General features: G+C 42.8%; 1 protein-coding gene and 2 long non-coding RNA genes across 3 annotated transcripts; 2 read left to right on the plus strand and 1 right to left on the minus strand.

The window, feature by feature from the left end:
* Positions 1-7,888: 7,888 nt before the first annotated feature.
* LOC131019472 (uncharacterized) lies at positions 7,889-8,862 on the plus strand. Its single transcript, XR_009100267.1, has 2 exons — positions 7,889-7,972; positions 8,570-8,862. It is a non-coding gene; the product is annotated as an uncharacterized LOC131019472 (long non-coding RNA).
* A 930-nt stretch (positions 8,863-9,792) lies between these two features.
* LOC131023172 (uncharacterized) lies at positions 9,793-13,896 on the minus strand. The gene has a single exon (XM_057952717.1). It carries the CDS (start codon positions 13,894-13,896, stop codon positions 9,793-9,795), a length of 4,104 nt encoding a protein of 1,367 aa, XP_057808700.1.
* Positions 13,897-19,669: 5,773 nt separating this feature from the next.
* Positions 19,670-20,643, plus strand: LOC131019473 (uncharacterized). Its single transcript, XR_009100269.1, has 2 exons — positions 19,670-19,753; positions 20,351-20,643. It is a non-coding gene; the product is annotated as an uncharacterized LOC131019473 (long non-coding RNA).
* The last annotated feature ends 7,102 nt before the right edge of the window (positions 20,644-27,745 follow it).

A 27,745-nucleotide genomic window follows, 5' to 3' on the forward strand; every position in this document is an offset into this window, starting at 1 on the left:
ATATTACTATTGCCTTTTTATCAATTGAATGTTATACTGTAATCTTACAATAATAATAATAAAAAAAAACTGAAAAATACCTAACAAAATAAAAACAAGCATAGTGGCCGAATATGGATGTGTGATTGGAAGCAAAAATTGTAAAAAGTAAAATCACGCTTCCCAAGGTAAAAAAAGTAGGCAAAAGAAAAAAAAACAAAATAGAAAATAGGTAAAATATAATTTTAAAATCCAATTCAGCAAGTATTTTGGTCCCACATTGTCAGTAGAAACTAGGTGCAAAATTGCACATGGTTCCTTCGATTTCCGCGCTACACCCGGTTTCTAAATTCTCCAACGGTGACTTCAAAAACTAGGTGCAAAATTGCACATTGAATTTTTGTTTCAAGGAATGGATGATTACACAATCCAAGGGAAATGACAATGTCTTACCTTTAGATTTGAGATTGATAAAGCAAAACAAATGAGATGTACGTCAAGTAAGGAAGCAAGCTTTGGCCAATAACATGGATCCTGATCAAGTGGCCTAAATGATGTAAATGTTGGATTTGTATACTATAAAGCAAGAACGTTTTATGCTTGTATACAATGTTTCCTGTTACCACTATCTAATCTCCTATCTGATTGTGTTCATGATTGCACATGTATGTCCCTTATCTCTTTATAAGTAGATTATATGGTGTGTTGTAGATAACAGAAGATCATATAATTGGAATAACCTTAAGAGATATAAAATGATCACAGCCGAGATGACTTCAGGACGAGTCATTGGTTTAGGCTGCGGTATAGATGGAAGTAGTTTGTCTTGACTACTTGTCTATACTGGTACGTCATAACGTACTGATAGGACCATAGTGAGATGTATTCTTCTGTCTGATTTAAGTGAAGAATCAAAGATCTCGGTGACTTAATAGAATCTTAATACTAATAAGATTTCAAATATATATGTTGATTCGTATATCACTTTGACTTACTATGGGTGAGAGTTATATAGTAACTTGAGTACTCTGTATCTTGGGTGATAGCGGTCAATATATGATATTTGGTTATCTGTATTAGTACCCGTATCCGGTATAGGATAATGACATCCCCTTAAGGAGCTCAATAAGGTTTATTGCGTTAAACCCTGCGGGTTGATTAAATTCAGGCGCAATAATAAGGTTTGAGTGGTACTGCTTAAGGATTACAAAGAGATTAATTAATTTAAGCTGTCAGAGCTCTAATTAATTAATGGATGTCGGATATTTTAAATACGGAGATTTAATAAGTCTAAATACAAGCCCCGACTCATCACCGGCAATAAAAGGGTAAGTCAATATTAGTTCTCTAGTGGAATGAACTAATGTTTATAAATTAATTATGGTCTGGGCTGACGATGGAGAATTAATTTATTTGAGGCCCATCTTTATTCCTTGTATCTGGTCCCTGGACTGGCCCAAAGTCTCCTTGCCCTAGTAGGAGAGATTTTCGCCCAACACAGAAACTGGCGCCCCACAGCTGTATTTAAATTATTTAAATACAGCTGTCTGCTCTCAGGAAATACACACAAAAATTAGGGTTTTGAGAGTAGAGAAGAGCGGCGTCAGCGTGAAAGGTAGAATTCTCTCTTGGGACTTTCACAGCTCGTTGTCCATTCAACGGTGAAAGATGAGCGGGATACAGTTCAAAAGATCTGAGCTGGAGTCAGATTTTCGCAGGAAATCAAGTTCTGGCAGTTTCGGGAGAACGGCCATAACTTCCTCCACAACACTCCGATTCAGGCGAAACATGCGGTCACGGAAAGCTCTCTCGAAGACGAAGAAGTCGTATTTCTGGGCAAAATACGATTTGAGGACGATTGAGGCTTCAAACAAAGGCTTGAAGCTGACTGGTCTGTTCAGCTGCGAATTTGACGAATTCTTCTGAATTCTTCAGGTATTTCTGAACTCCAACGTGCAGCACTTAAATCTATAGGGGCATGTTAGGAATTAATCGTTGTATGATAAATTAATAATAATCCAAGAAACGGTCTTTGGGCAAATCGAGTATTAATTCAGTTTAATATTCCTTCAGTAAAGAATGGCAGAATCAGAGCTCTGGATAGTTGAGCAGAATATGAAAGCCAATTAACCTCCTCCTCTTCCTTTAAGCCTCAGGTTGGCCAATTTGAAGGAGGCGGATGGGGACCAGCTCTGAGAGCTAATGATTTCGAGCTCAAATGTGTCCTAATTCACTTGGTGCACGATGAGCAATTTGGAGGAGCAACAAGTGAAAATTCGCACATGCATCTAGCGCAATACTTGGATATTTGAATAGAATATCAGCGTTGAAGAAGAAGATTCTATAAAAGGTGGAGTCTCAACTAAAGACAGAGTTCTGGCTGAAGTGAAGATCCAGCTGATGAAGAAGACTTAGCAGCAGCAGAAGAAGACTTAGCCGCAGTAGAAGATTCATCGGATGTTCAGATCCAGCCGAGAACAAAGAAGCAATTGATCAAATATTGTAGCTGAATTCCAGTCTATAAATGTGGACCCCACTGAGATCATCAATACTTGACTGATTGCAGACCAAATTCGAAGTTGCAAATTTCATAGTACAAAGATGCGGGACTCGACAACAACATCATAGATACAGTCCAACAGGAAGAATTCAAGGGCTACCAAATTGGAATTGAAGAAGGCTTCCTCCAACGACTCTATTTAACCTCACATATATAAATACTACAGAAGATCAAGATTCGCATGAGACCGAAAGTGGCTGTGCATTTCATCATTAAGCCCTTCAAGGCTATCTTCAAACAACAACAATATTCCAAAGAGGAACTCGATTCACATTGTAATATTCCAAGTTCAAACTTGTGAATAATTAGATAGTTACTAGCTAGGCAGTTCATCATTGTAATATTCTTAGTCTAGATCATGAGTACACTACTTTACCCCACCGTTCTTTATTTCAACAGCGTGCTTAGATTAATTGGAGAAAACCCTTGAAACCTCAACCCTTGTAGAAGAAAGATGTTGAAGGATGAAGAAGTTCAACGAGTAAGCTACAAGTATCGTAGTCTGAAAGTCATGAAGTTTCAGGTGCTACCAAGTAAATAACATATGGTCACGGCCGCATAACCCGTGGCTCAGCTTAACGTAATTAGCTGGTCGGTTGACTTGCAACCATAAAATAAGAAATCCTTAAGGAAAGTGGATTCCCTGTTCAACAAGGTCGTGGACGTAGAAGCAATTGGCTCTGAACTACGTTAAAACTTTGTCAGTTTATTTGTTAAAGTTTTGATTTAAACTGAACTCTTACTAACCTTATAAGATAGCTTTTTTTGTTCTTCTTCATAAAGCGAGTTTCAAACCACCTAATTCCGCATATACTCACTGATCAGTCTAGCTGACTAGCTGAAGAAGCAGTTAGAGAGAGTGATAACTGATTATCTGTGTGAATTTGAACATGCTTATCTAAAACCTGATTAGTCTAACTGTTAGCTAATTGGATTCAACTTCAGCTGACTCATAATCAGTTGAACATGCTCCTTAGACACAACTTTGATAAAGCAACGAAAAAATTGTAATTAATGTATTCCTTCCCTCTCCCTTCATACACTAAAATTAACACACTCGCTTGGGACCAACAAGGGATGTTTGTTATGTATTAATTTCCTATTTTATGAAGTGACTTATCGAAATTGAACGTCAAATAAACAAAATGTGGCATGTTAAATCAAGATGGAATGAGTATATGATTTTCGATCATAATAGTTGATAATATATTCAAAAGGTTCGAGTGACTGGGGCTGCTTTCTTGATCGACTATATACATTTTTTGTTAGGGGGATAAATTTTTATTGTGAAAAAAATAAAATTTTAATTTTATTTTCCAATTAGTATATTAAGTGGACAATTTAGTTAGTAACTTGATACATTATCTAAAACTATAATCAAAATAAAGGCCCAATTCGACATATTTTTGGTCAAACACTTATTCTCCCACAAAAAATTGCAAAACTAACATTTTGTTGTTGTTGTTGTTTTTTTTTTTTTTTTTAAATCTAAAAATCTACATGGTCGGGAGCTACCTGATTAGACTATCTTTATCGGTGGGAAATATATGAAGTGGTCGACCGCTATGTAGATTAATAGGTTAAAAAAATAAAATTGAATTGGCTTGAAATCAACCTGGTCGACCAGCGCGAAAAAGAGACCACCATGGTCTCTCTCTTTCCTCCACTCTAGCACCAATCATCTTTTGACACTTGTTTGTATTGTATTGGTGTGAAAGATTTTATTTAGATAAATAGCTAAAACATTATATCTTTTATATATAATATTAAAACACTTATTAGCTAATGAATAAGGTTTGATCGATAATAGAAGAAAGCATGAGCAGCGAAAACCCTAGCGCCTACTTTTCTGATTGATGCCGCCGATGCCGCCGACGGCTGTGGTTTCCGGTGACGTGGTTCCCCCTCCGACGTCAGGGGTGACCACACAACTTCCTGTATCGGACCAATCCCTCATTAACTTCCCCCCTCTTCCTTCGATGCGTGAGGAGGTTTCAAACCCTAGGGTTGAAAGTTTGGTTTCTTCGGCTACCGTGCATAGTTCGACTGCTGTAATGGATCAAGACACTGCTGCTGTCATGAAAGGGCATGTAACGCCCCGCTTTTTCCCTAGCTAAATTTAGAGTAAATTTTGAACTTAGAAGTATGAGACGATTCACGCTGGTGAATAAAAACGAGTTTATTTTAATTCCAACAAAAATGATTTACAAAAAACTTTGTAAATTTAATCATTTAAATTCTTTTGCATTGCATATTTATTGAGTATTTGGGTGTTTTTAATTAGCAAATCCTGAAAGATTTTTACAGATACAATTCTTTTATGAGATAGTTTTAATTGTCAAATCATCACTCACCTCACTTAGACTCCCATCAAGAGCCATGCTCCTACATTTAGCTTTTTCAACTTTTCGCCACACTTGGCAGTTGGCAGCCACCAACTCCCCTCCAAACTGAACTACACGACATCAAATCTATTCTTGCTGTTGGTCAAATGGGTTATCATATAGGCTACTGTTCACAGCTCTTGCCAATTTCCATGCATTTATGGCAAATAATATCATTGTCAAAAGTTACTGCCATTGCCATTGTTTTCAACTATTACGGCTAAGTTTGCCTATAAATTGAGCCTTGCAGCAACATTTCATTATTCACCACCTCTTCCACAATTTCACTCACCCCATTCTCGCAAGAAGTAGGAGGTTCATTCTTTATCTCATCAGCCAAAAGTCCTCCTTCCATCACACACTAATAACTATAGCTAGCAAGCAACTCAAAATGCAAGAGCTCTCAATCCACTGAGATTCAGCAACACAGCAAAATCCTTATAAAGGTTTCACTTCCAAATTCTACTCTATAAATTGTAATGTTTCCTTTCGTTCATTCACAGAGAAACACATAAGCATACATTCATTTATATATATATACAAACTCATATATGTGTTTAAGCAAACATATCAAATGTTTTACAATGATTAAAATCGAAAATGAATAAAAGAGAAGAAGAAGAATGCTATATGTTTGTTGGGTGTGTGAGCCGAGTCTGGGGAGTGATACGGCGGTCGGCGGCGGCTCATCGCTGTTGTCCGTCCGGCGCAGCAGAGCGAGAGGGAGGTGGCGGCGCCCTCGCCGTTGCCAAGGAGGGAGGCGGACGAGGGGTGGTGTCTGGGCGTGAGCTCATAGTTGGTGTGTGCGTGAGATGAGAGGGAGAGAGATGAAATGGGGGTGGACGGCGGCTGGACAGCGGGGCTGTTCAGTGGAGGGAGGCAGGGCACGGCGGCTGTGCCGCTGCTGCCCGACCACGGTTGGAGAGAAGGAGTTGGGCTGGTCGGAGCTGGTCTGGGTGGAGGGTTGAGCGGAGAACGACGGCGGCGGTGGTGGCAGTTTGGTGGCTGCTACTCGCTGGGAATTTGAGGGCGGCGATGGCGGTACCATCGGCCAAAGTTGAGCCGAGGAGAGGGAGGAGCGTCGGCGGCGGCTCAGCTGCTGCCGATCAGACCCAGGAGAGAGAGAGATGGGAGTCGGAGTCACCGGTCGGCGGCGGCTTTTGCTGCTGCAGTCGCCGGAAGGAAAGAGAATGGAGGGGTCGAGGGTGATGGTGAGGATGACAGAGCGGCGCTCGTCGCCGGGGATGGTGGTACGCGGCCGTGAAGTTCGAGAGAGAGGGAGAAGAGGAGGGGCGTCGAGAGAGGGGCGGCGTGTGTTGGTTTGTGTGTGTGGGGGCAACCTTGAGTGAAATTAGAGTTGTCAACTGGGCTGGGCCAGCCCGGCCCGGCCCAGGCCCGGTTGAGCCCGTAAGGAGTTAGGCCCAGCCCAGCCCAAGCCCACATTTGAAATGGGCCGGTCCTGGGCCGGGCTTTTTATAAAATATCGAACCCAGCCCGAATCAGGACCACATGTCTAGTGGGCTTGGGCCTCAAATGGGCCGGGCCTCACATGGGCTTATGTTGGGTCGAGTATGATGGGCTTATACTGGGTTGTACTTCGAATGAGCTTCAGTTGGGTACGAATGAGTTTTCAATTTTAGATTGTTTCAAATTTGTAATCGTTATCTTTAAATTATTTTGAGCTTATTTATTTCCTATTCAAATGGTCCTTGTCAAAATAGAAAACTAATTATAATCTGGATCATATAAATAATGTGCACGTTCATATATGGACAACCACTAAATTTTAATAAATTTAATATTTTAATAAGTTTGAATAGAAGATTGAATTGGAGACGTATTTGAATAGGAAATTAAATAGGTTTAATATTTTAGTATTGCTAAATTGTGTAGGGAATTGAATATTGAATAAGAGGAATAAATATATAAATAATATTTAACCTAAATTATCGGGCTTGGACCGGTCCTGGGCTGGGCCTGGTCCTGGTCCTGGGCCGGGCTTGGGCTGGGCTTCTAACGATCCTGGTCCTGGGCCGGGCTTGGGTTTGATAAATAGCCCAAATGGAGCCCATTTCAAAGGGCTGGCCCGGCCCAACTAACCCATTCGATCAAGTGGGCTGGTCCTGGGCCGGCCCATACCGGGCTTGGGCCGGTTCGGGCTGGGCCGGCCCGGCCCAGTTGACAACTCTAAGTGAAATAAAGTCGAGGGAGTCGGGAGAGGGGTGACCGGCGACGCCTACCGCCGGAGGAGAGAAGAGGGCGAAGGGGGGTGCCTTGCAGCGCAGCTGCTGTGTGCTGTGTGCGTGTGTTTGTTTTGTGTGTGTTCTGAATGTGTGTGTGCGTGTGATTAAGAGAGGGAGGAGAAAGGTAATAGGGTTTGGGATTTTGGGCCTGGATTGTTGGGCTTTGGCTATTGGGCCGGAAAATGGAGAAGGAAAGAGTGAATGGGCTTAAGTTGTTGGGTCGATTTTTAATTTTATTTAGCTGGGCCCGATTTATTTTATTCAGTCTGGGCCATTCCTATTTTATTGAATTGGGCCTCATCTTTTAATTGGTATGGGCTATTATTTATTTAAGCATGAGCTCTATTTCATCTATTTAAATGGCTTCCCTATTTTATTTAATTAGACTAATAATTAGTTTGATTAAATTATTTTAAAGATGATTTGCATTATAATATTATTAGCATCATGAAGTGCATATTTTCAAATAATTACTTATTACATTATTAAAGTATGAAATGAGCTATGCATTTGCATCATGATTTAAATTGGTGTTATTTATAATCAATTATTAAAGAAAGTCGAGTAAGAATATTGTTGGTGTTCTTAACTCAAGAGAAATATTTTTAATTATTTATTCATTAAATTTTGAAAACCCGGCTAAGTGAACCATAGAATATTAAGCACTACACCATGACTTAAGATTAGAATTCAAGGAGACCTATTGAGAATAGATTTCATGTAGGCTTTGTGATGACCAGGAGGATTAGCGCTATTTTTCCAAGACAGGTTTATATGTGTATGATCTTCAGGCTTTGCCTATCCAGGTGGGCTTACTTTCCAAATGTATAAAGTATGATTGAGTTATTAAGCTCTAAATGTTTCAACGAATTGCAAATTGTTTATTTAATGAAATGCAAACTGTTTATCCAATAAAATATTTTGTGCACTCTGCTCCGTTTAAGGCTCGCAACAATGAATCGATCGAGGTTCTCTCTTGACCTAACACGTTATTTGAGAATTGTGTACACCTATTAGCTGACCTGGTGGGTTGATCTCCATCGGGCACTAATCATGTATGAGGCGTTATAAGGGTGCTCGACGGGATGTGTTCCGGAGCATTGGGTCCCAAATGGGAGCTTGGCTGGGTTACGCCCTCAGTCCAAGTAAAGCAGGAGTAATGGATCCGTCGGTGACTAAAAGGTCTGGGATCACAGCGAGTAACGGAAAGGGAGTGTGACATGTGCGCACAAATGAAAGAAATTATTTTAACATGCTTAGAAGTTATTTTAATTTAAAACCTTCTAAGTCATGTCAAGTATGATTGGATAAACTGTCTTTACAAAAATATGAAATATTTATGAAAATGCATGCCCACTAAGTACATTAGTACTTAGCCCAAAAATACTTTCAAATGTTTTCAGGTTGGCTGGCCGGTGCTGACGGGACGGAGCTGAGGCTAGAGATAAATTCCTATGTTAGACTTCCGCTGTAGCAATTACTCTTATACATCTTTTGTTTTCTCAACTTAAGATGACTTCATTTGAGCTTCAATTTAAAATTTATAGTTTTATGTTAATGAACGTCGGTTGTCAGAAGCATGAAACAAAACTTGTGATCCAAAGGGGCCTAGCCTGACTTTCTATCCTATTTCGGGTTTTAACAAGGTATTTCCCTTGTTTATTTCTATGAATTATTCACACCTCGATTATATTTATTCCTTCAAGAATTGGGGTGTGACAGAATGGTATCAGAGCATAAGTTTTCTTTCATGTCTCTGATAACCATAAGCTTTTTGATGTCGAGTCTAGAATAGTATCTCTAGACTTCTAAGAATGTCAGAAGCCCTCAGCTCGCCGTCACACTGCCGCAACTAAGGTACGATAATAATTTCAAAAATATATATATGTATTCAAAGTTATGAAAATTTTCAAGAAAATGTGCGCCTTATGTTTATGATGTTATGTGAATGTTTTTTGTCGTGTTTGGGACTACCCGAACCCATAACGACTCAATGAATGTATTTCGTGTTTGGGACAACCCGAGCCCTTAACGAATCAATGTATGTATGTATGTATGGTCGAGTTAGATTCCTTGAATCTTTCCGGCATAAGCAAAGTTTTTCATGAAATGGACATTTAATGTCCATATGACTCAAAATTTCAAAGAAAGAAAATATATGTATGTATGTATGTATGTTATTAAAATGCGATTTTATTAAAAATGGGAAAAAGAAAAAATAACAAAGGAACCCTTGAAAGCACAAAAAAGCAGACTAAGGGCCGAGCCTCATAAAAACCTTTTCATGGAAAACCCCGTGGGAAAAACCAGAAAAGGAAAAAGAGTTTTCGTCAAAAGACAAAGACCACGACCAGAAGAGCGGAAAGGAAAGTATCTGAAACTCCGGCCTAACCATCGTCCCAAAACAATCCCGGCTCAAACTAGTCACAATCGAAACAAGAACTCGCAAAGCAAAAAAGATGATGGCCGGTGAGACGTTGTCGCCATCATCCAATAAAAATAAAAAATAGTTGGACCTTAGCCGGTTAGACGCCGTCGCTGAGTAAACCCAACCAAACGAAGATCGAAAACACCCCAACCGAGCATCAACCACTCCAAGAGACCATTCCTAAACAGCCCCATGTCATCAATTCTTCATACGAACGCGACTATGAGTAGCCATATCTAAAGACACCGCAATCTTAATATCCTCAATAGCAAAGGGCCACCACCCTTCGATCCGGGCATGATTAGCCATAATATCCGCCACATTATTTCCTTCTCTAAAAATATGCGAAATCTGAAGTCGAAAATTTGAAAGCCAATTTAAAGTCTGTTTCCATAGCGAAAGAAAACGCCAAGGAACTTTCAGAGAACGAGAATGCAGAAGCTGGACAACATAAGACGAGTCTGCTTCAATCCAAAGCCAGTGCCACCCACGAGAATTCGCAATTCGAACGGCATGAATGATTGCGAAAAGCTGCGCTTCAAAAGCGAACCCCGAACCCCCTTTAAAGTGAAAACAACCGCGAACCGCACCCCAGTTATCACGGAATACACCGCCCGCGGCAATGCTTCCAGGTTTCCCGAGCGCCGAACCGTCCGTATTTACTTTTATCCACTGCCCTGCCGGTGGCCACCAGTGAACCTCAATCATCAAAGGGGGCGGAACAGCGCGCATCGAAACCCCAATTCGCCTAAGCGTCAAATAATCCTGCCAAGAGTTATGAGAACGCCCAAGCTTAGGGAAATTTGAATCCATCTCCTTAAACGCAACTTTCAGGAACCCAAGAATTAAATTTGGGTGGAAACTGGCGTCATTAAAAGTCACTTGATTGCGGGAATCCCAAATTTTCCAAATAAAATTAATGACCCCAGCTTTCCAGTAGTACCGAACCAACGGACTGAAATCCGTGTTCCATGCAGCAGCCAACATGCTATGAATATCCAAGCAGTCCAGAATGTGCGACTTGGAAAACCAATCAAAGAAAACCCCCCAAGTCTGCCGAATAACATTGCAATTCCAGAACAAGTGGTCAATAGACTCCTCAGCTAACCCACACATCACACATCTGTTGGGGCCATGCATGCCCCTTTTGATTAGACCATCCAGAGTCGGCATCTTCAAATGCAGAATCCGCCATGTGATAAGAGATCTTCTGTCAGGAATAAAACGCTCCCAAATCCAAGTTCCCCAAAGAACTTTGGGAAAATGCGGAGACTGCGAAACATAGGCAAGAGAGGCCGAAACCTCTCCACTAACAGAAGGTTTCCAGAAGCGAGTGTCACTCTCTTCCCCAATTGGAAGCAACAGAATATCCACCACAATATCAGGAAACTGAATAATAAAATCCGGAGTGAAATGCCAAACACCATCATAGAAGTAATCACTCACAGCTTGCTGCAGAAAGTCTCTCATAAAAGGCGGAATATGAAGCTTGTCCGCCAACTTGTAACCCAGCCATTCGTCATGCCAGAAATAAATGTGTTCTCCAGTGCCAATATAGGAATAAGAATTCATCACCAATGAGTTGACATGCTCCCTCACGCCAGTCCAGAATGGCGAAGAAGCCAAGAACATCTTGGCATAGCCAAAATTCGACAAGTAGCGAGTCGCCATGATCGAAGGGGCGAAGTCTCGCCCTTGCACAAGCTTCCAGGCCATCTTCATCAAGAAGCTTCTATTCATAGCCGAGAAAGACCTAACCCCGAGGCCACCCTCCGACCGAGAAGCGCAAACCCTAGACCAGCTCACCGGGCACGAAGGCTTTTTGTCCACATGTCCCGACCAAATAAAGTTGCGGCACTTCCTATCCAGTTTATAGATGAGGGATTTAGGCCATCTATATATCATCATAGAGTGCGTTACCGAACTTTGAATCACAGAACGAACCAAGCAAATTCTGCCAGCCATAGATAAGTGTAGCCCCTTCCAACTTGAAAACTTATTGACAATCTTATCATAAATACCAATCAAGTAAGAAGCACGCATGCGACCAGAGAAAATCGGAACTCCCAAATAGGTAACCGGCAAAGATCCCATCGCAAAGCCAAGCTCACTAATCACACGATTCTTCACCATGGAAGAAACGCCCCTCCCGAAGAAAACGTGAGACTTGGCAGGGTTACAAATTTGTCCCGAAATATCACCATAGAAATCCAAGATTTCTTTGATTTTGCGAGCGTTTTTCATCGACGCCTTACAGAAAATCAAAATGTCATCAGCATAAAGCAAATGAGTAGGAAAAGAGGCCTTTCTGCTGAAAGCCATAGAAGTAATGTGACGAGAATTCACACAAATGAGAAATAAGTGACTCAAAACATCCTCAGCAATTCCAAAAAGAATAGGAGAGAGAGGATCACCCTGCCTAACTCCCCTGGAACAAGCGAAGTAGCCACTCAACTGCCCGTTGTAAAGAATGGAAATCCGGGCAGAACTGAAGATAATGGAAATCCATTCAATGAACTTTCCATGGAAACCGTTAACCCTGAGCACGTTCAGAATAAAGTCCCAGCGCATAGTATCAAATGCTTTGCGAATATCCACTTTGCACGCCATATTCGAGCGTTTGCCCGTGCGATTCATGCAGCTAAAACCTTCAGAGCCAAGCATGATGCAGTCATGAATCGAACGACCTCCAATAAACCCAAATTGGTTTGGCGACACCCCAACAGCCGCCACTTCCCCCAATCTAGAAGCGAGGATTTTGGAAATAATTTTAAAGAAGAAATTTGAGAGAATGATAGGTCTCAAATCAGCCACCGTCTCCACCACATCCTTTTTTGGGATCAAAATTAAGATGCTAGCATTGCAGCCTGCAGGCAGATAAGAATTAAGGAAGAAAGCACGCACCGCAGAAAGAATATCCAGTCGTATAATGGTCCAACAGCTCTGAAAAAACTTCCCTGAAAACCCATCCGGACCTGGCGAGCTATTCGCATCCAAGCTAAAAACCGCAGCCATAATCTCCTCATCATCAGGTATATGCGTGAGCTTCCCATTCTGATCCCCAGAGACAAATTGATCAATAATACCTTCCAGCATATCCCAATTCACATTACTGGGACTTTCGTCTTTAAAAAGAGATGAAAAGAAATCAATAATATGCTGCTGAATATTCCCCCTATCATACGAGACAACATCGGCAATCTTCAAGTGCTCAATCCTGTGGCTTTGCTTTCGAAATCGAATAGCACGATGGAAAAAAGAAGTATTACGGTCTCCGTCAGAAAGCCAGTGCGCGCGACTTTTTTGTTGCAAAAGACTGTTCTTCCTGGAAAGGAAAGAAGACAACCGAGCTTGATGACTGACCTCCTCCTCAAAAAGAATGTCCGTGTAACCCTGGTCAGAAATCCTGTTCTGCACGTCGAGCAACGAGACTTGCTCCGAATTAATCTGCATATCCACCTGCCCAAAAACATCTTTATTCCAAGCCCTGAGGTCATTTCTGAGACGACGGAGCTTGAACATGATTTTAAAAATAGGACAACGAACGTCAGTCGCAGCATCCCAAGAAGACGCCACTCGGTCAAGAAAGTTAGGGTGAGAAGTCCACATATTCAAGAATTTGAAACGTCTCCCCTTACTCATCTCATCGCTGCATTGGAAAATCAAGGGAGAGTGATCAGAGGTAAGCCTTGGGAGCGCATGTGTGTTAATCGAAGCCCACAAATTCGCAAAACCAGGAGAAAAAAATGCCCTGTCCAATCTAGACTCCACATGCCGAGGAAGTAAAATCCGACCAGACCATGTAAACCGAATGCCAGAAGAAGGAGATTCAATCATATCCGAAGCCTCGATGAAGTCGCAAAACTCGCTGCAAGAACTTCTCAAAGGCGCCGCCAAACTACGTCGCTCATGGGCCCCCTTAACGGCGTTGAAGTCGCCAATAAACACCGTCCACAAGGCACGTCGAGAAACGTGGTCATTCGCACCATGCACAATAGTAACTCTAAAAAAGTATGTTTGCCAAACACAATCAGCAATAATGACTTGATCCGAGGATAGCAGAATCGTGGTCTGAACATCCGGATTAGTGAGCAACCAGATGTTCGGTCTCCGAGGCTGTCGACAATTTTGATGATGAGGCACCAAATTAATCGATCTCCAATAGCTCTGGCGAACTTTCTGAAGGCTTTTCTTTGGCTCAATAATGCCAACAAGTAAAGGCAAAAAGGAACGACAATGCTCCTTAAGAAGAGATTTAGACTCGTCCGAAAAGCCTCGGACATTCCAAACCAAAAAATTCATAAGAATTATTGATTGATTCTGGGCTGAGAAGTTCCCAGCACCGCTTCCTTATCCCACCGTTTGTTTGCTACGTTGTCCATAGCCTGCAAACTCTCCGACTCTTGATAATCAACAATATACTCAGTTGGTTGATGCCCATCATCAGCTGCCTTCCGAAGACGATTTTTTATACTTTCTTGCTGAAGATGAAGAGCCTTGTTATGATTGCGCATATACTGATCATTCTTGGGAGGACGCCCTCTGCCACGTTTAGATAAGCTTGATCCTGAGACCTCATTCTTTAACCTCTCCACTTTAATATCATTTTCTAAAGCTAGAATTTTCTTTTCCTTGCTTGTTTGGTCAGCCGAAAAAGGAGCAAGAGTGCTCTGCGCAGTCTTCTGAGTAATGGTGTCGCGATCCCTCCCATGTCTCTCCTCTTGAAGAGAAACCTGAGTCAAGCCTGCTGCCACATTCTCCGTAACTTCACCCCATGGTTCGTTCATTTGCTCCACCTGAAGAGAACCGTTGTGCGAAACTGCTAACACCTTCTTCGATACGTCCCCCAACTGCTGTTCTATCCTTTGTTCCCCATCAACCTGCAAAATAGATCCATCTGCCGTCATTAAATTGACGCCCCCCATCTCTTTTGGGAAAATTTCCACCGAAAGAGGCTGCTGAGATTCCCTCTTATCAGTAGCATCTCCCAACTGTTTGATGCTAAGCTCCAGAGAAATATGTTTAGTGGCAGCAAATTCCCAACCCTTCTCTTGCTGTTGAGATCTCATTCCTTGATTATTATAATTTTTTGACGAAGCAGTGTTCATGTCGATGTCCCCCGCTGTGTTCTTAAGAATGGTATCCTGCTTGTTAGTCACCAAATCCTCTTGAATCAAGGAATTTTCGAGGATTGCGAATCTGTTGCCATCCTGGGACCCCAGTTGATTGTGGTTAGACCCCGAGCTCCTGGTACACAAATTTTCCAAAAGATCCGGCCCTGTAAACTCCTTGTGCGCAGAAACACTCACTTCCTTAGCTCCATCTTCCGACTCTGAGTCAGATGCCACCTCTCCATCGAGAGGCTGCTTACTCTTGGCCTCCACAACAGCCTGCCATTCCGGGCCTCTAATGATCTTCGCCTCAGGTTCAACATTTTTCCCTATTTTTCCTCGCCGACACTTGTCCGGCGAGTGTCCAGTTATCTTACATATAGTGCAATATAAAGGAATATATTCATAACTGAATTCAATGTTAAAAAAAATACTCGCCTCCATCGATCTTCATGAATTCCGGGAGAGGTTGAGAGAGATCAATTTCCACTAAAATACGAGCAAAGTGAGCTACTTCATCATCAATATACGTTCCATCAATCTTCAAAGGTTGTCCCAACCATCGACCTATGCCCGAAAGAACCTCCGGATGCCAGAACTCCACCGGCAGGTAATAGACTCTCACCCAAACTTGAGCCAAGGAGGACGATTCTTTATAGGGGTTAAAATAGCGAACCCAATCACGAAGACGTATCGAACCGGCAGGAAGATCCCAGATCACATGTCGTTTAGCGGTAGCTTTATCTTCCTTGTCGATGAACTTTAAAGTATAGAATCCTCTTCCCATCGGCATGAGAAACCAAGGAGATTTAATCGCCCACAACGATTGTAATTCCGCCTTGAGTTCTCTAGTTATCCTAGGTGTTTCACCTTTATTCATCATGAAACGACCAATAAGCGCGTGTTGGAATTTTGACGCCTGAAAATTCTGGATTTCGCGAGGAACTTTGAGCACGCCATGTCCTCCTTGAGCAAAGGGTTGAAGCGCGTGGAATTTATGTGCCGGTAAGTCCGGCTTCCTGACTCTTTGGGGGGCCGTGACATGAGCATAAGAGGACACCGTTCCAACAGCTTTCGCGGTAGAAGAGGAAGAACCAAGCAGCGGCTGTTGATTCTTTTGCGCTGAAACACTCGGCAAACAAGGGTTATCCTTGGAGGTTGGTAAGACTGGGCCAGCAACGTTAGTAGAGGCTTTGATGAAGTTGTTCGAAACTTGGGGCAGATTAAGACCACCCTTGTCGATCGAGGACTGCTGAAAATTGCCGGAGGACATGATCGTCGAACACTATCTGCACGGGAGCAGCCGATCTGCCGTCCCTCGCCAACTACAGAGCAGCAGCACCGGCGTTCACTCCGGGCAGCAGTGGCAGTCGAGAAGTGGGCTGCCGGAGGTCAGATCCGTCGACCTCAAGCGAAGCATGAGCAGATCCGGCGGTGGCGTTGCCTCGGCGACGTCAAACGGCGGCTCCAGACGCTGACAGCCGGTCCAGAGCTCACCGTCTTTAGCCGGCCTCAATCGACGTCAACGGTCTGTCTCAGATCGCCAAATTGCCAAAGGAAAGCGGGGATGGATCTGGAGAGGCGACGGGACTGGAGCGGCGACGGGAGAGGAGCGATCGACGGAGATGGTGATGGCCGGCGCGAGCTGCGGAAAGGAGCGGTGGGGACGCGGCGTGCTCTCGGCGGCGCTGTGCAGGTGACGCTGGTTCATTCCAGAGGACTGCGCAGCAGCGGTGTTGTGCAGTAGCTGCGCTGGAGAGGAAAACACCAGCGCCGATGGCCTGTGGGAAGAGCACCGGTCACCGGAGGGCTGGAGGCGTGAAGCGTGAAGGCCGGACTCAAGAGTCAAAAAGCCACAACTCGGCGTGCTGCCAAAGTCGCGGCGTGTTCGCAGTAGTTGTATTAAAGCACCGTGGTGTCTATGTATGTATGTATGAATGAATGATGAGAAAGCTTTATGTTATCATTTTAGGTTCACTGCCTATATGATTAGAATGATGAGTTCTTTTACAAATCGTTTGAGAACCACCCAATAATGCTTTACGAATGTTAGTCGTGATAGCACCGCTAGAACGACATAGAATGGACCTATATGATACCAAAGATTTATGATTGAAGTACTTAGAAGTAAATGCTTTAAGTTAGAAGTTGACTTAGAGCTTTATAAGAGATAAGAAGTTGACATGATTAGGGGCGAAGTTCCCATTTGACTGAGTGATTCGTTGTGCTGGGTCTGGCCAGCCCACATGACTATAACCTCGGTGATTGTCAATTTAGTCATCCCAATGTATAAACTAGTACTATATAGTTGTCCCAATAAGATCTTCTTTGATTACGATAAGCATAGTATGATTAGAATGAGTTCATTTGTCAACAGTTCTCGAGACATGAGAAGTAGTATTTTCACGATTAGAAAATGTGATAAGCATCAAGCTATGTAGGTGCACTGATAGTAAATGTCTAGCACTCCAAACTAGATTTCCCAAGTATGCAATTTCGAGGACGAAATTTTTGTAAGGAGGGAGGGATGTAACGCCCCGCTTTTTCCCTAGCTAAATTTAGAGTAAATTTTGAACTTAGAAGTATGAGACGATTCACGCTGGTGAATAAAAACGAGTTTATTTTAATTCCAACAAAAATGATTTACAAAAAACTTTGTAAATTTAATCATTTAAATTCTTTTGCATTGCATATTTATTGAGTATTTGGGTGTTTTTAATTAGCAAATCCCGAAAGATTTTTACAGATACAATTCTTTTATGAGATAGTTTTAATTGTCAAATCATCACTCACCTCACTTAGACTCCCATCAAGAGCCATGCTCCTACATTTAGCTTTTTCAACTTTTCGCCACACTTGGCAGTTGGCAGCCACCAACTCCCCTCCAAACTGAACTACACGACATCAAATCTATTCTTGCTGTTGGTCAAATGGGTTATCATATAGGCTACTGTTCACAGCTCTTGCCAATTTCCATGCATTTATGGCAAATAATATCATTGTCAAAAGTTACTGCCATTGCCATTGTTTTCAACTAATACTGCCATTGTTTTCAACTATTACGGCTAAGTTTGCCTATAAATTGAGCCTTGCAGCAACATTTCATTATTCACCACCTCTTCCACAATTTCACTCACCCCATTCTCGCAAGAAGTAGGAGATTCACTCTTTATCTCATCAGCCAAAAGTCCTCCTTCCATCACACACTAATAACTATAGCTAGCAAGCAACTCAAAATGCAAGAGCTCTCAATCCACTGAGATTCAGCAACACAGCAAAATCCTTATAAAGGTTTCACTTCCAAATTCTACTCTATAAATTGTAATGTTTCCTTTCGTTCATTCACAGAGAAACACATAAGCATACATTCATTTATATATATATACAAACTCATATATGTGTTTAAGCAAACATATCAAATGTTTTACAATGATTAAAATCGAAAATGAATAAAAGAGAAGAAGAAGAATGCTATATGTTTGTTGGGTGTGTGAGCCGAGTCTGGGGAGTGATACGGCGGTCGGCGGCGGCTCATCGCTGTTGTCCGTCCGGCGCAGCAGAGCGAGAGGGAGGTGGCGGCGCCCTCGCCGTTGCCAAGGAGGGAGGCGGACGAGGGGTGGTGTCTGGGCGTGAGCTCATAGTTGGTGTGTGCGTGAGATGAGAGGGAGAGAGATGAAATGGGGGTGGACGGCGGCTGGACAGCGGGGCTGTTCAGTGGAGGGAGGCAGGGCACGGCGGCTGTGCCGCTGCTGCCCGGCCACGGTTGGAGAGAAGGAGTTGGGCTGGTCGGAGCTGGTCTGGGTGGAGGGTTGAGCGGAGAACGACGGCGGCGGTGGTGGCAGTTTGGTGGCAGCTACTCGCTGGGAATTTGAGGGCGGCGATGGCGGTACCATCGGCCAAAGTTGAGCCGAGGAGAGGGAGGAGCGTCGGCGGCGGCTCAGCTGCTGCCGATCAGACCCAGGAGAGAGAGAGATGGGAGTCGGAGTCACCGGTCGGCGGCGGCTTTTGCTGCTGCAGTCGCCGGAAGGAAAGAGAATGGAGGGGTCGAGGGTGATGGTGAGGATGACAGAGCGGCGCTCGTCGCCGGGGATGGTGGTACGCGGCCGTGAAGTCCGAGAGAGAGGGAGAAGAGGAGGGGCGTCGAGAGAGGGGCGGCGTGTGTTGGTTTGTGTGTGGGGGGGCAACCTTGAGTGAAATAAAGTCGAGGGAGTCGGGAGAGGGGTGACCGGCGACGCCTACCGCCGGAGGAGAGAAGAGGGCGAAGGGGGGTGCCTTGCAGCGCAGCTGCTGTGTGCTGTGTGCGTGTGTTTGTTTTGTGTGTGTTCTGAATGTGTGTGTGCGTGTGATTAAGAGAGGGAGGAGAAAGGTAATAGGGTTTGGGGTTTTGGGCCTGGATTGTTGGGCTTTGGCTATTGGGCCGGAAAATGGAGAAGGAAAGAGTGAATGGGCTTAAGTTGTTAGGTCGATTTTTAATTTTATTTAGCTGGGCCCGATTTATTTTATTCAGTCTGGGCCATTCCTATTTTATTGAATTGGGCCTCATCTTTTAATTGGTATGGGCTATTATTTATTTAAGCATGAGCTCTATTTCATCTATTTAAATGGCTTCCCTATTTTATTTAATTAGACTAATAATTAGTTTGATTAAATTATTTTAAAGATGATTTGCATTATAATATTATTAGCATCATGAAGTGCATATTTTCAAATAATTACTTATTACATTATTAAAGTATGAAATGAGCTATGCATTTGCATCATGATTTAAATTGGTGTTATTTATAATCAATTATTAAAGAAAGTCGAGTAAGAATATTGTTGGTGTTCTTAACTCAAGAGAAATATTTTTAATTATTTATTCATTAAATTTTGAAAACCCGGCTAAGTGAATCATAGAATATTAAGCACTACACCATGACTTAAGATTAGAATTCAAGGAGATCTATTGAGAATAGATTTCTTGTAGGCTTTGTGATGACCAGGAGGATTAGCGCTATTTTTCCAAGACAGGTTTATATGTGTATGATCTTCAGGCTTTGCCTATCCAGGTGGGCTTACTTTCCAAATGTATAAAGTATGATTGAGTTATTAAGCTCTAAATGTTTCAATGAAATGCAAATTGTTTATTTAATGTAATGAAAACTGTTTATCCAATAAAATATTTTGTGCACTCTGCTCCGTTTAAGGCTCGCAACAATGAATCGATCGAGGTTCTCTCTTGACCTAACACGTTATTTGAGAATTGTGTACACCTATTAGCTGACCTGGTGGGTTGATCTCCATCGGGCACTAATCATGTATGAGGCGTTATAAGGGTGCTCGACGGGATGTGTTCCGGAGCATTGGGTCCCAAATGGGAGCTTGGCTGGGTTACGCCCTCAGTCCAAGTAAAGCAGGAGTAATGGATCCGTCGGTGGCTAAAAGGTCCGGGATCACAGCGAGTAACGGAAAGGGAGTGTGACATGTGCGCACAAATGAAAGAAATTATTTTAACATGCTTAGAAGTTATTTTAATTTAAAACCTTCTAAGTCATGTCAAGTATGATTGGATAAACTGTCTTTACAAAAATATGAAATATTTATGAAAATGCATGCCCACTAAGTACATTAGTACTTAGCCCAAAAATACTTTCAAATGTTTTCAGGTTGGCTGGCCGGTGCTGACGGGACGGAGCTGAGGCTAGAGATAAATTCCTATGTTAGACTTCCGCTGTAGCAATTACTCTTATACATCTTTTGTTTTCTCAACTTAAGATGACTTCATTTGAGCTTCAATTTAAAATTTATAGTTTTATGTTAATGAACGTCGGTTGTCAGAAGCATGAAACAAAACTTGTGATCCAAAGGGGCCTAGCCTGACTTTCTATCCTATTTCGGGTTTTAACAAGGTATTTCCCTTGTTTATTTCTATGAATTATTCACACCTCGATTATATTTATTCCTTCAAGAATTGGGGTGTGACAGGGCAGGATGGAGGTAAATCTATCGACCTAGCAGTAGGTTTGAACGAGAGTGGCAATACTACGGTTGGCAATGCTTCTTCAGAGGGGAATCATGGTTCGTATGCCATGATCACGGCCCCTAAGAAGGCTAAGAGGCCGGATGTTTTTGCTCATCGTTTCACCGCTCTTCGTGCTCACAATTCTGATCAGGGGTATGTTCTGACTTTGCCTTCGGAATTCTGCAAGACTCGTGTTGAAGAGTATAGGTTCGCTATCAGTGGAAGGTTGCTTCTCAAAAGAGGTGATAAGCCACGCTCGACTATGGATTTAAAACAGAAACTTCAAGGATTATGGAGAATTTCTTCGGAATGGAAGCTTATACCTATGTGTAAGGGGTTTTACGTCATGAAATTTCAGACTATGGAGGACAAAAAAATTGCGAAAGCTAGGACCCTTTGGGATTTATCTCATGGATCTTTCCGTCTGCGCGAGTGGATTAAAGGCTTTAATCCCTACAAGAAAGTTTCCTCGCTCTGTCATGTTTGGGTTAGAATTTACTATCTTCCTGTGGAGTTTTGGCATCCGGAAGTTATTACGGCGATAGGCAATGTGGTTGGAACGACGATTAAAATTGATGGAGTATCTGCTTATGGGGATGTTGGACATTTTGTCAGATTACTTGTGGAAGTTGATCTTGCGATTCCGTTACAGGAATCTATACATGTGCAAGGCGACGATGGCTCTTATTATGTCGAGTTTTATTATGAGCAGCTTCCCCTTTTTTGTTCTCATTGAAAGATTACGGGTCATACCATGGATAAATGTAGGAAGGTTAACAAGCCTATGGAGCAAAAGGAGGATGCTAAGAAGGCCGTTGATTCTGAGACTTCTAAGCAACATGCGGAGGAACGTCGTGGTCTGGAAACTACTGATAAGGAGCGGGATGATGGATTCATAAGGGCAAAGAAAGTTTCTCACTGGAAACCTAAAGGTGTTGATGTTTTGACAGATGGTAATGGTTTTGCCGCGATCGCGAACGATGATTACGGTATTCATGAGAGAGGGATATCGGGGCCGGATTTATTAGCTGCGGCTCTTAAACCTTGCCAGGAGGAGAGCGAGGGCAATGTAGAGAACTGTTCTTCAGACGAAGAAGATGCTGGCAACAAAATTCCTCACGAGCAAGATAAACGATCGAACTTTGAGAGAGTGGATGCTATTTTGCAGCAGCAGACTTTGAATCCTATTTTACAGCAGCAGATTATCAATCATTCAGGTTGTATGGAGGAGGAAGAACATCGTGGGTTGGTTTCCTTGGAGCAAGCTGCTGGACAATAGCAGACTGTCGAGGATGTGGAGAATTCTGGCCGGCAGCGCTCTCCGTCTCCGGCATCGGGAAAGCAAAATACGCTGAGGGAAGTTTATTGCCAGGTGAATGACGGTGAACTTGCTCAGCAGAGGAAGTCGGAACAACCGGATATTTCTAGTGAAAGGGACAACGTCAAGCAACAGCCGAGGGTGGAACGGCAGCGGTCGCCGATCTCTAATCAGCAGACTTTATCTAAGAATAATACTAGAGACGCTGATAAGATTAATTCTTCTTTGGAGAAGCTTCAGCTGAGTGTGGAGATGCAGAGGTTGTCGGATGAGCAGCCGATAACTCCTAGGATGATCTCTCGACGCGAAGATGGGACTTCTCAGCGGATGGAACCAGAGCAGCAGACGTCTGCTGTTTTCCAAGAAGCTGATCAGGAGATGATTTTGGATAGTCGGAGATCGAAGACTTTGGCTCTGGAAAATCAAATAAAAGTACAACGGGTGGCTTCTTCTATTCTGCAGCCATCCTCGGAACAAACTAAAAGGCCAAGAGGGAGATCTCCCAAGTCTGAGCAAACCCGTAAGCCGCCTGTGGAGGATGGTATTAAAGGGCGGTTAAGGAGGCCTCCAGAGATGCCCAACCCTAATTATGAACGAATTATTCAACATAAGCTCAAAGCTTCTTATGATGCTGGTAATAGTCCTAGAGATTATGTGGTGGATAGAAGCGGATCTTCCAGCGCGAGATCCATGAGTAACATTGCTTCGCAAAGTTGGGCAGATGAAGTGGAAGCGGGGAATAACCCCGCCATGTTTTCTTAGTTCCATGAATGTGCTTGCTTGGAATGTCCGGGGTCTGACGGACGAATCTAAGCGTCTCCTCTGGGAGCATTGTCGTACTTTCTTTCCGATTATTGTTGGTAATATTGAGCCGAAGTCGGATTTTCGTTATACTAATTCTAGCTTTTGGTCTTCTCTTAATTTGATTCCTGCTTTTCAGAATACGCGGCATAACAGGTGTTCGAACATTTGGGTTTTTCATAATCCTGATGTGATTTTCAGATTGGTTTTTTCTTCGGTGCAGACGGTCATTGTGGATTGTCATTGGAACTCTTTTGATTTCCGTTTGGCTCTTGTTCACGGTGCTTCTACTCATGTTGAGAGGAGGTCTTTGTGGGCTGATCTTATTGGTTTTTCTGCTGACAGTATGGTGATTTTAGGGGATTTTAATGCCGTTAAAGGAGCTCATGAAAGGATTAGCAGTTGTATGCCTAGTCAGACTTCTTGCAGAGAGTTCTGTGACTTTATCGATGACACTGGCTTTATTGAGTCGTCTACTTCTGGTCTTCGGTTTACTTGGTCTGGACGTCGCTTTATGCCTCGACATGTGGAGTCTTTTCTCGATCGTGCCTTATACTCGAAGTCGTTCTCGTCTTTGTGGCATTCTGTTCATACTCTGAACTTCGCTAGGTTAACTTCTGATCATTCGTCGATTGTGTTTCAGTGCAGTTTGCCGCCGCAAACCAAACATAGATTCTTCAGATTTTTAAACATGTGGGCGACGCATCCGAATTTTCATGCTTTAGTGGATGGTTCTTGGAGACATGTGGGCGACCAGGATTCAGATTTATAAGGTTATGGTTAAGCTTAAACGGCTTAAGAGGGAGCTGCAACATTGGAATAAGAACACTTTTGGCAACGTTGATGCTTTGGTGGATGGAACCCAGCAAAAATTGATGGATATTCAGATGAATATCTCAATTCACGATTATACAGACGAGCTGTTTGACAAGGAGGTTCAGGCTCAGGCTAAAATTAATGTTGCTCTGTCTCGTAAGAGTTGCTTGCTTCAGCAAAAAAGTCGTGTTTCGTGGCTTAAGGATGGGGATAGGAATACTGATTTTTTTCATGCTATGCTTCGCTATAAGCATAAACCTAGGGCAATCTCGCAGCTTATGATTGATGGGACCAGGGAGTCAAACCAGGACAAGATAGGTGATCATATTGTTGATTACTTCACCACTTTCTTTACTGAGGATAGTGGCTCTGCTGTTGGCATTGAGGCGATTGAGGCTGTTATTGATCCTGGTATTTCTGACGCTCATAATGCGGTGCTTTCTGCTTCTCCTTCTGATGAGGAGATTACTGCTACTGTGTTCAACATGGATGTGGATAGCTCTCCAGGACCTGACGGTTTCTCAGGGAAGTTTTTTCAGGTTTGTTGGACTATTATCAAGCATGACATTTGGGATGCGGTTCGTACCTTTTTTCTGAAGTCTTATCTTCCGTCGGGATGCAATTCCAGCACTCTCATTCTCATTCCGAAGAAAGAGAATGTCACCTCTGTTTCGGATCTTAGGCTGATTGTTCTTTCCAATTTTTTGTTTAAGATTATTTCGAAAGTGTTGGCTTTGAGGATCAGTGTGATTGCGGCTCTTTATGTATCGCAAAATTAATTTGGGTTTATCAGTGGTCGTTCTATTCATGATTGCATTCTGATGGGATCTGAAGGTTTTAATTGTATGAAGCGTACGAGCAGAGGACATAATATGGCCTGCAAAATTGACATCCGTAAAGCTTTTGATACTCTTCGTTGGGATTTTCTGTTGAATGTTCTTAAAGTGATGGGTTTTGACGTTAGATTTATTGATTGGATCAAGGTCATTCTTACTTTTGCCCGGATCTCCATTCTTTACAATGGAAAGCTTTATGGTTATTTTGGATGTTCGCGTGGTGTGAGGCAGGGGGACCCTCTCTCTCCAATCCTCTTTGGGATTGCTGAGGATGTTCTGAGCGCTCTTTTTCACAACTGTGTTACTTCTGGTCATCTTACTCCCATGACTATGACTCGTTCGCAGCTTTTCCCCACGCATCTCCTTTATGCTGATGATATTTTGGTTTTCTGTAAGGCCTCTGTATGGAATGCGAAGACGATTAAGAAGATTCTTGATTACTATAGTTGGATTTCTGGGCAGATCTGTAGCAGTGATAAGTCTCATATCTATTTTTCTGCTAAAGTTCACGCCTTGACTAAGCGTTCAATTCTGAGAGAATTGAACTTTGTGAAGAGTGTGGCCCCCTTTTCTTATTTGGGTGTTCCGATCTTTGATGGGCGTGTCCGTGCTTCCTACTTCAGACCAATACATGATCGGATTTTAGCCAAGTTTTCTAGATGGCGTGGGCGACTTCTTTCCATGGCGGGTCGTCTTTGTCTGGTTAAGTCGGTCATTCAGAGCTCTATCACGCATTCTATGATGGTGTATAAATGGCCTAGATCTTTGCTGAAAGATTTGGATGATAAGTGCCGCAATTTCATTTGGACGGGCGACGTTAGAAAGACACCTTCTTGTTCTGTTAGCTGGAGCCGTGTTTGTGCCATCAAAGAGGAGGGGGGTCTTGGCGTCCGATCTTTTTCCTTAATGAACAAGTGTTTTTTGATGAAGATGGCGTGGAAGCTTATCTGTGGTAAAGATTTCGGGTTTTCGATTCTGCAGGATCGTTACTTGGATACCTTCAGCCAAGTGAGATGTGACTCGATCTCTTCGTCGGTTTGGCTTGGTCTCAAGGAAGAAGTGAGCGATTTGGTGGAGAATTCTTACAGCTATATTGGTGATGGCACGGCCACAAATTTCTGGTGTGATGACTGGCTGGGTTACAAAATTCATGAGAAATGCAGGATTCCTCATTATATTCTTGATTTGCTCGGATATTCTGTTGTTGATTACTTCTATGATGGGGTGTGGCATTTCACTCAGGAGTTTATTAATGCTTTCCCTGAGATTGTTGGTGATATTTTGGTGCTTCCTATTGGCGAGGAGTCCGACACTCGTTACTGGAAACCTTCTCTTTATGGAACGGTCACTGCTGCTCTTGCGTTTGCTAATCACTGTCATCATTTTCCTCGCGTCAGCTGGGGATCTTGGATTTAGAAGCCCTACATTCCTGTTAGACATTCCTTAGTCTGCTGGCGGATTCTTCATGATCGGCTTCCTACCTATGATCGCCTGATTAGACATGGTATGATCATGCCAAACCATTGTGTCTTTTGTTTCTCCTCGAGTGAAACTATGGACCATATCTTATGGTCTTGTGGCTGCGTTAGACCTGTTTGGATGGAGTTCTTGAGTTGGTTTCAGTTGACGGAGGCTGCTGATGCTGGTGATATGCATAGTTTTTTAGTTCGCGCCTGAGGTTATAAGTTCCGTTCTGAGCTGGATTATTTTTGGCGAGCTGGAATTATCAATATCTTATGGGCCATTTGGACTCTGATGAACTCTTGCATCTTTGATAACAAGAGTTTTGACCAAAGGCGGATCATCCATTTTGTCAGAGTTGCTTTTAAGGAGATGGAGAATAGCTTTAATCTTGGTCATACGAATAATTCTTGGAAAGATTATACTATTCTCAGAGCGATTGGCGTTGCTACTCGTGCTGCTCCTCCTCCGGACTTCATTGCTGTGCATTGGTGGCCTCCGGTGTCTCCTTGGATTAAAGTTAACACGAACGGCTCTACGATGGGGGCTCCGGGAAATATTGCGGCTGGTGGTGTCTTCCGTGATAACTTTAGTTGGGTTCGTGGTTGTTTTCATTATAAGGGAGGAGTTGGCTTTGCCTTTGAAGCAGAGCTCCTTGCAATTATCAAAGCCATTTTCATTGCTCATGATCGGGGTTGGCTTCATTTATGGATTGAGTCAGATTCTATGTATATTGTTCATCTGCTTGAGGAGCGTTCGGCCGCGGTGCCTTGGCGTTTCATCGCTCTATGGAATAAGGTGCTTCATCTCCTTCCTGATTTTACTCTTCAGATTTCTCACATTTATCGAGAAGGAAATAAAGCTGCCGATATTATGGCCAACTATAGTAGAGAAGAAGGCTGGTGGCCTTATGCTATTGAGGAGATTAAAGTTGCTGTGTGTCTTGATATGGCTACTCACAGTCATATTCGTACACGCTGATGGTTTTTCTTTTGGTGGTTATGGTGTGGGAATGTTCCATATGGTTTTTTTCAGTTATCTGGTGCGCTAGCTACTGGGTCATATGGAGTCGAGTTCCGTTGGTTGCGTCGTGGCAATGCCTTTGCCAGCGACAGGAGTCTTCAGGCAAGACCCTTGGTTTGGTCTTTGTTTCTGCCGTTTCCTTCGTTGATGATGGTGGAGCTGCCTTTCGGTTTGTTTTGCTGCTGCTTTTGTTCTTGTCCTGGCCGATCTGTTTGGCCTTTCGGGTCTCGGTTTTTTTTTTGGAGTTTTTTTGTTGTTTGTTGTTAGGGAAACGAGCCGGGTCTGCTTCAGGACGATGGTTAGGCCGGAGTTCTGGAAGCGGTCCCTTTTCCGCTCTTTTCCCTTTAGACGAGTACTCTTTTTCCCTCTATAAGGTTTTTCCCTTTGGGTTTTCCTTATAGAGGTTTTAACGAGGCTCGGCCCTTAGTCTGCTTTCTTGTGCTTTCAAGGGTTTTAGGTTTTTTTCTTTTTTCTTTCTTTAATAAAATCGCAATTTAATAATTATATAAAATATTAAAAAAATTAAAAATATCAAAATTTATATTTTTTCATTCTCTATAAATAGAGACCACTCTTGCTATATTTCAACACACCTTCAAATTCTTCCATTTCCCCTCTGTACATAAAACATCTAGTATTTCTTTCTCTATTTTTCAATGGATCGAGGCAATAATTCTTTCTTCAACTCTCAAAATTTCAATCCATCCCTAGACTATTATCCAAATCTTGCTGATATTCCAAGCTCCAATGAATTCCCAGAGTTTGATTATGCTATGAATTCAGA

The sequence above is a fragment of the Salvia miltiorrhiza genome, chromosome 4, assembly GCF_028751815.1.
Source record: "Salvia miltiorrhiza cultivar Shanhuang (shh) chromosome 4, IMPLAD_Smil_shh, whole genome shotgun sequence".
In the NCBI taxonomy this organism is placed as follows: domain Eukaryota; kingdom Viridiplantae; phylum Streptophyta; class Magnoliopsida; order Lamiales; family Lamiaceae; genus Salvia; species Salvia miltiorrhiza.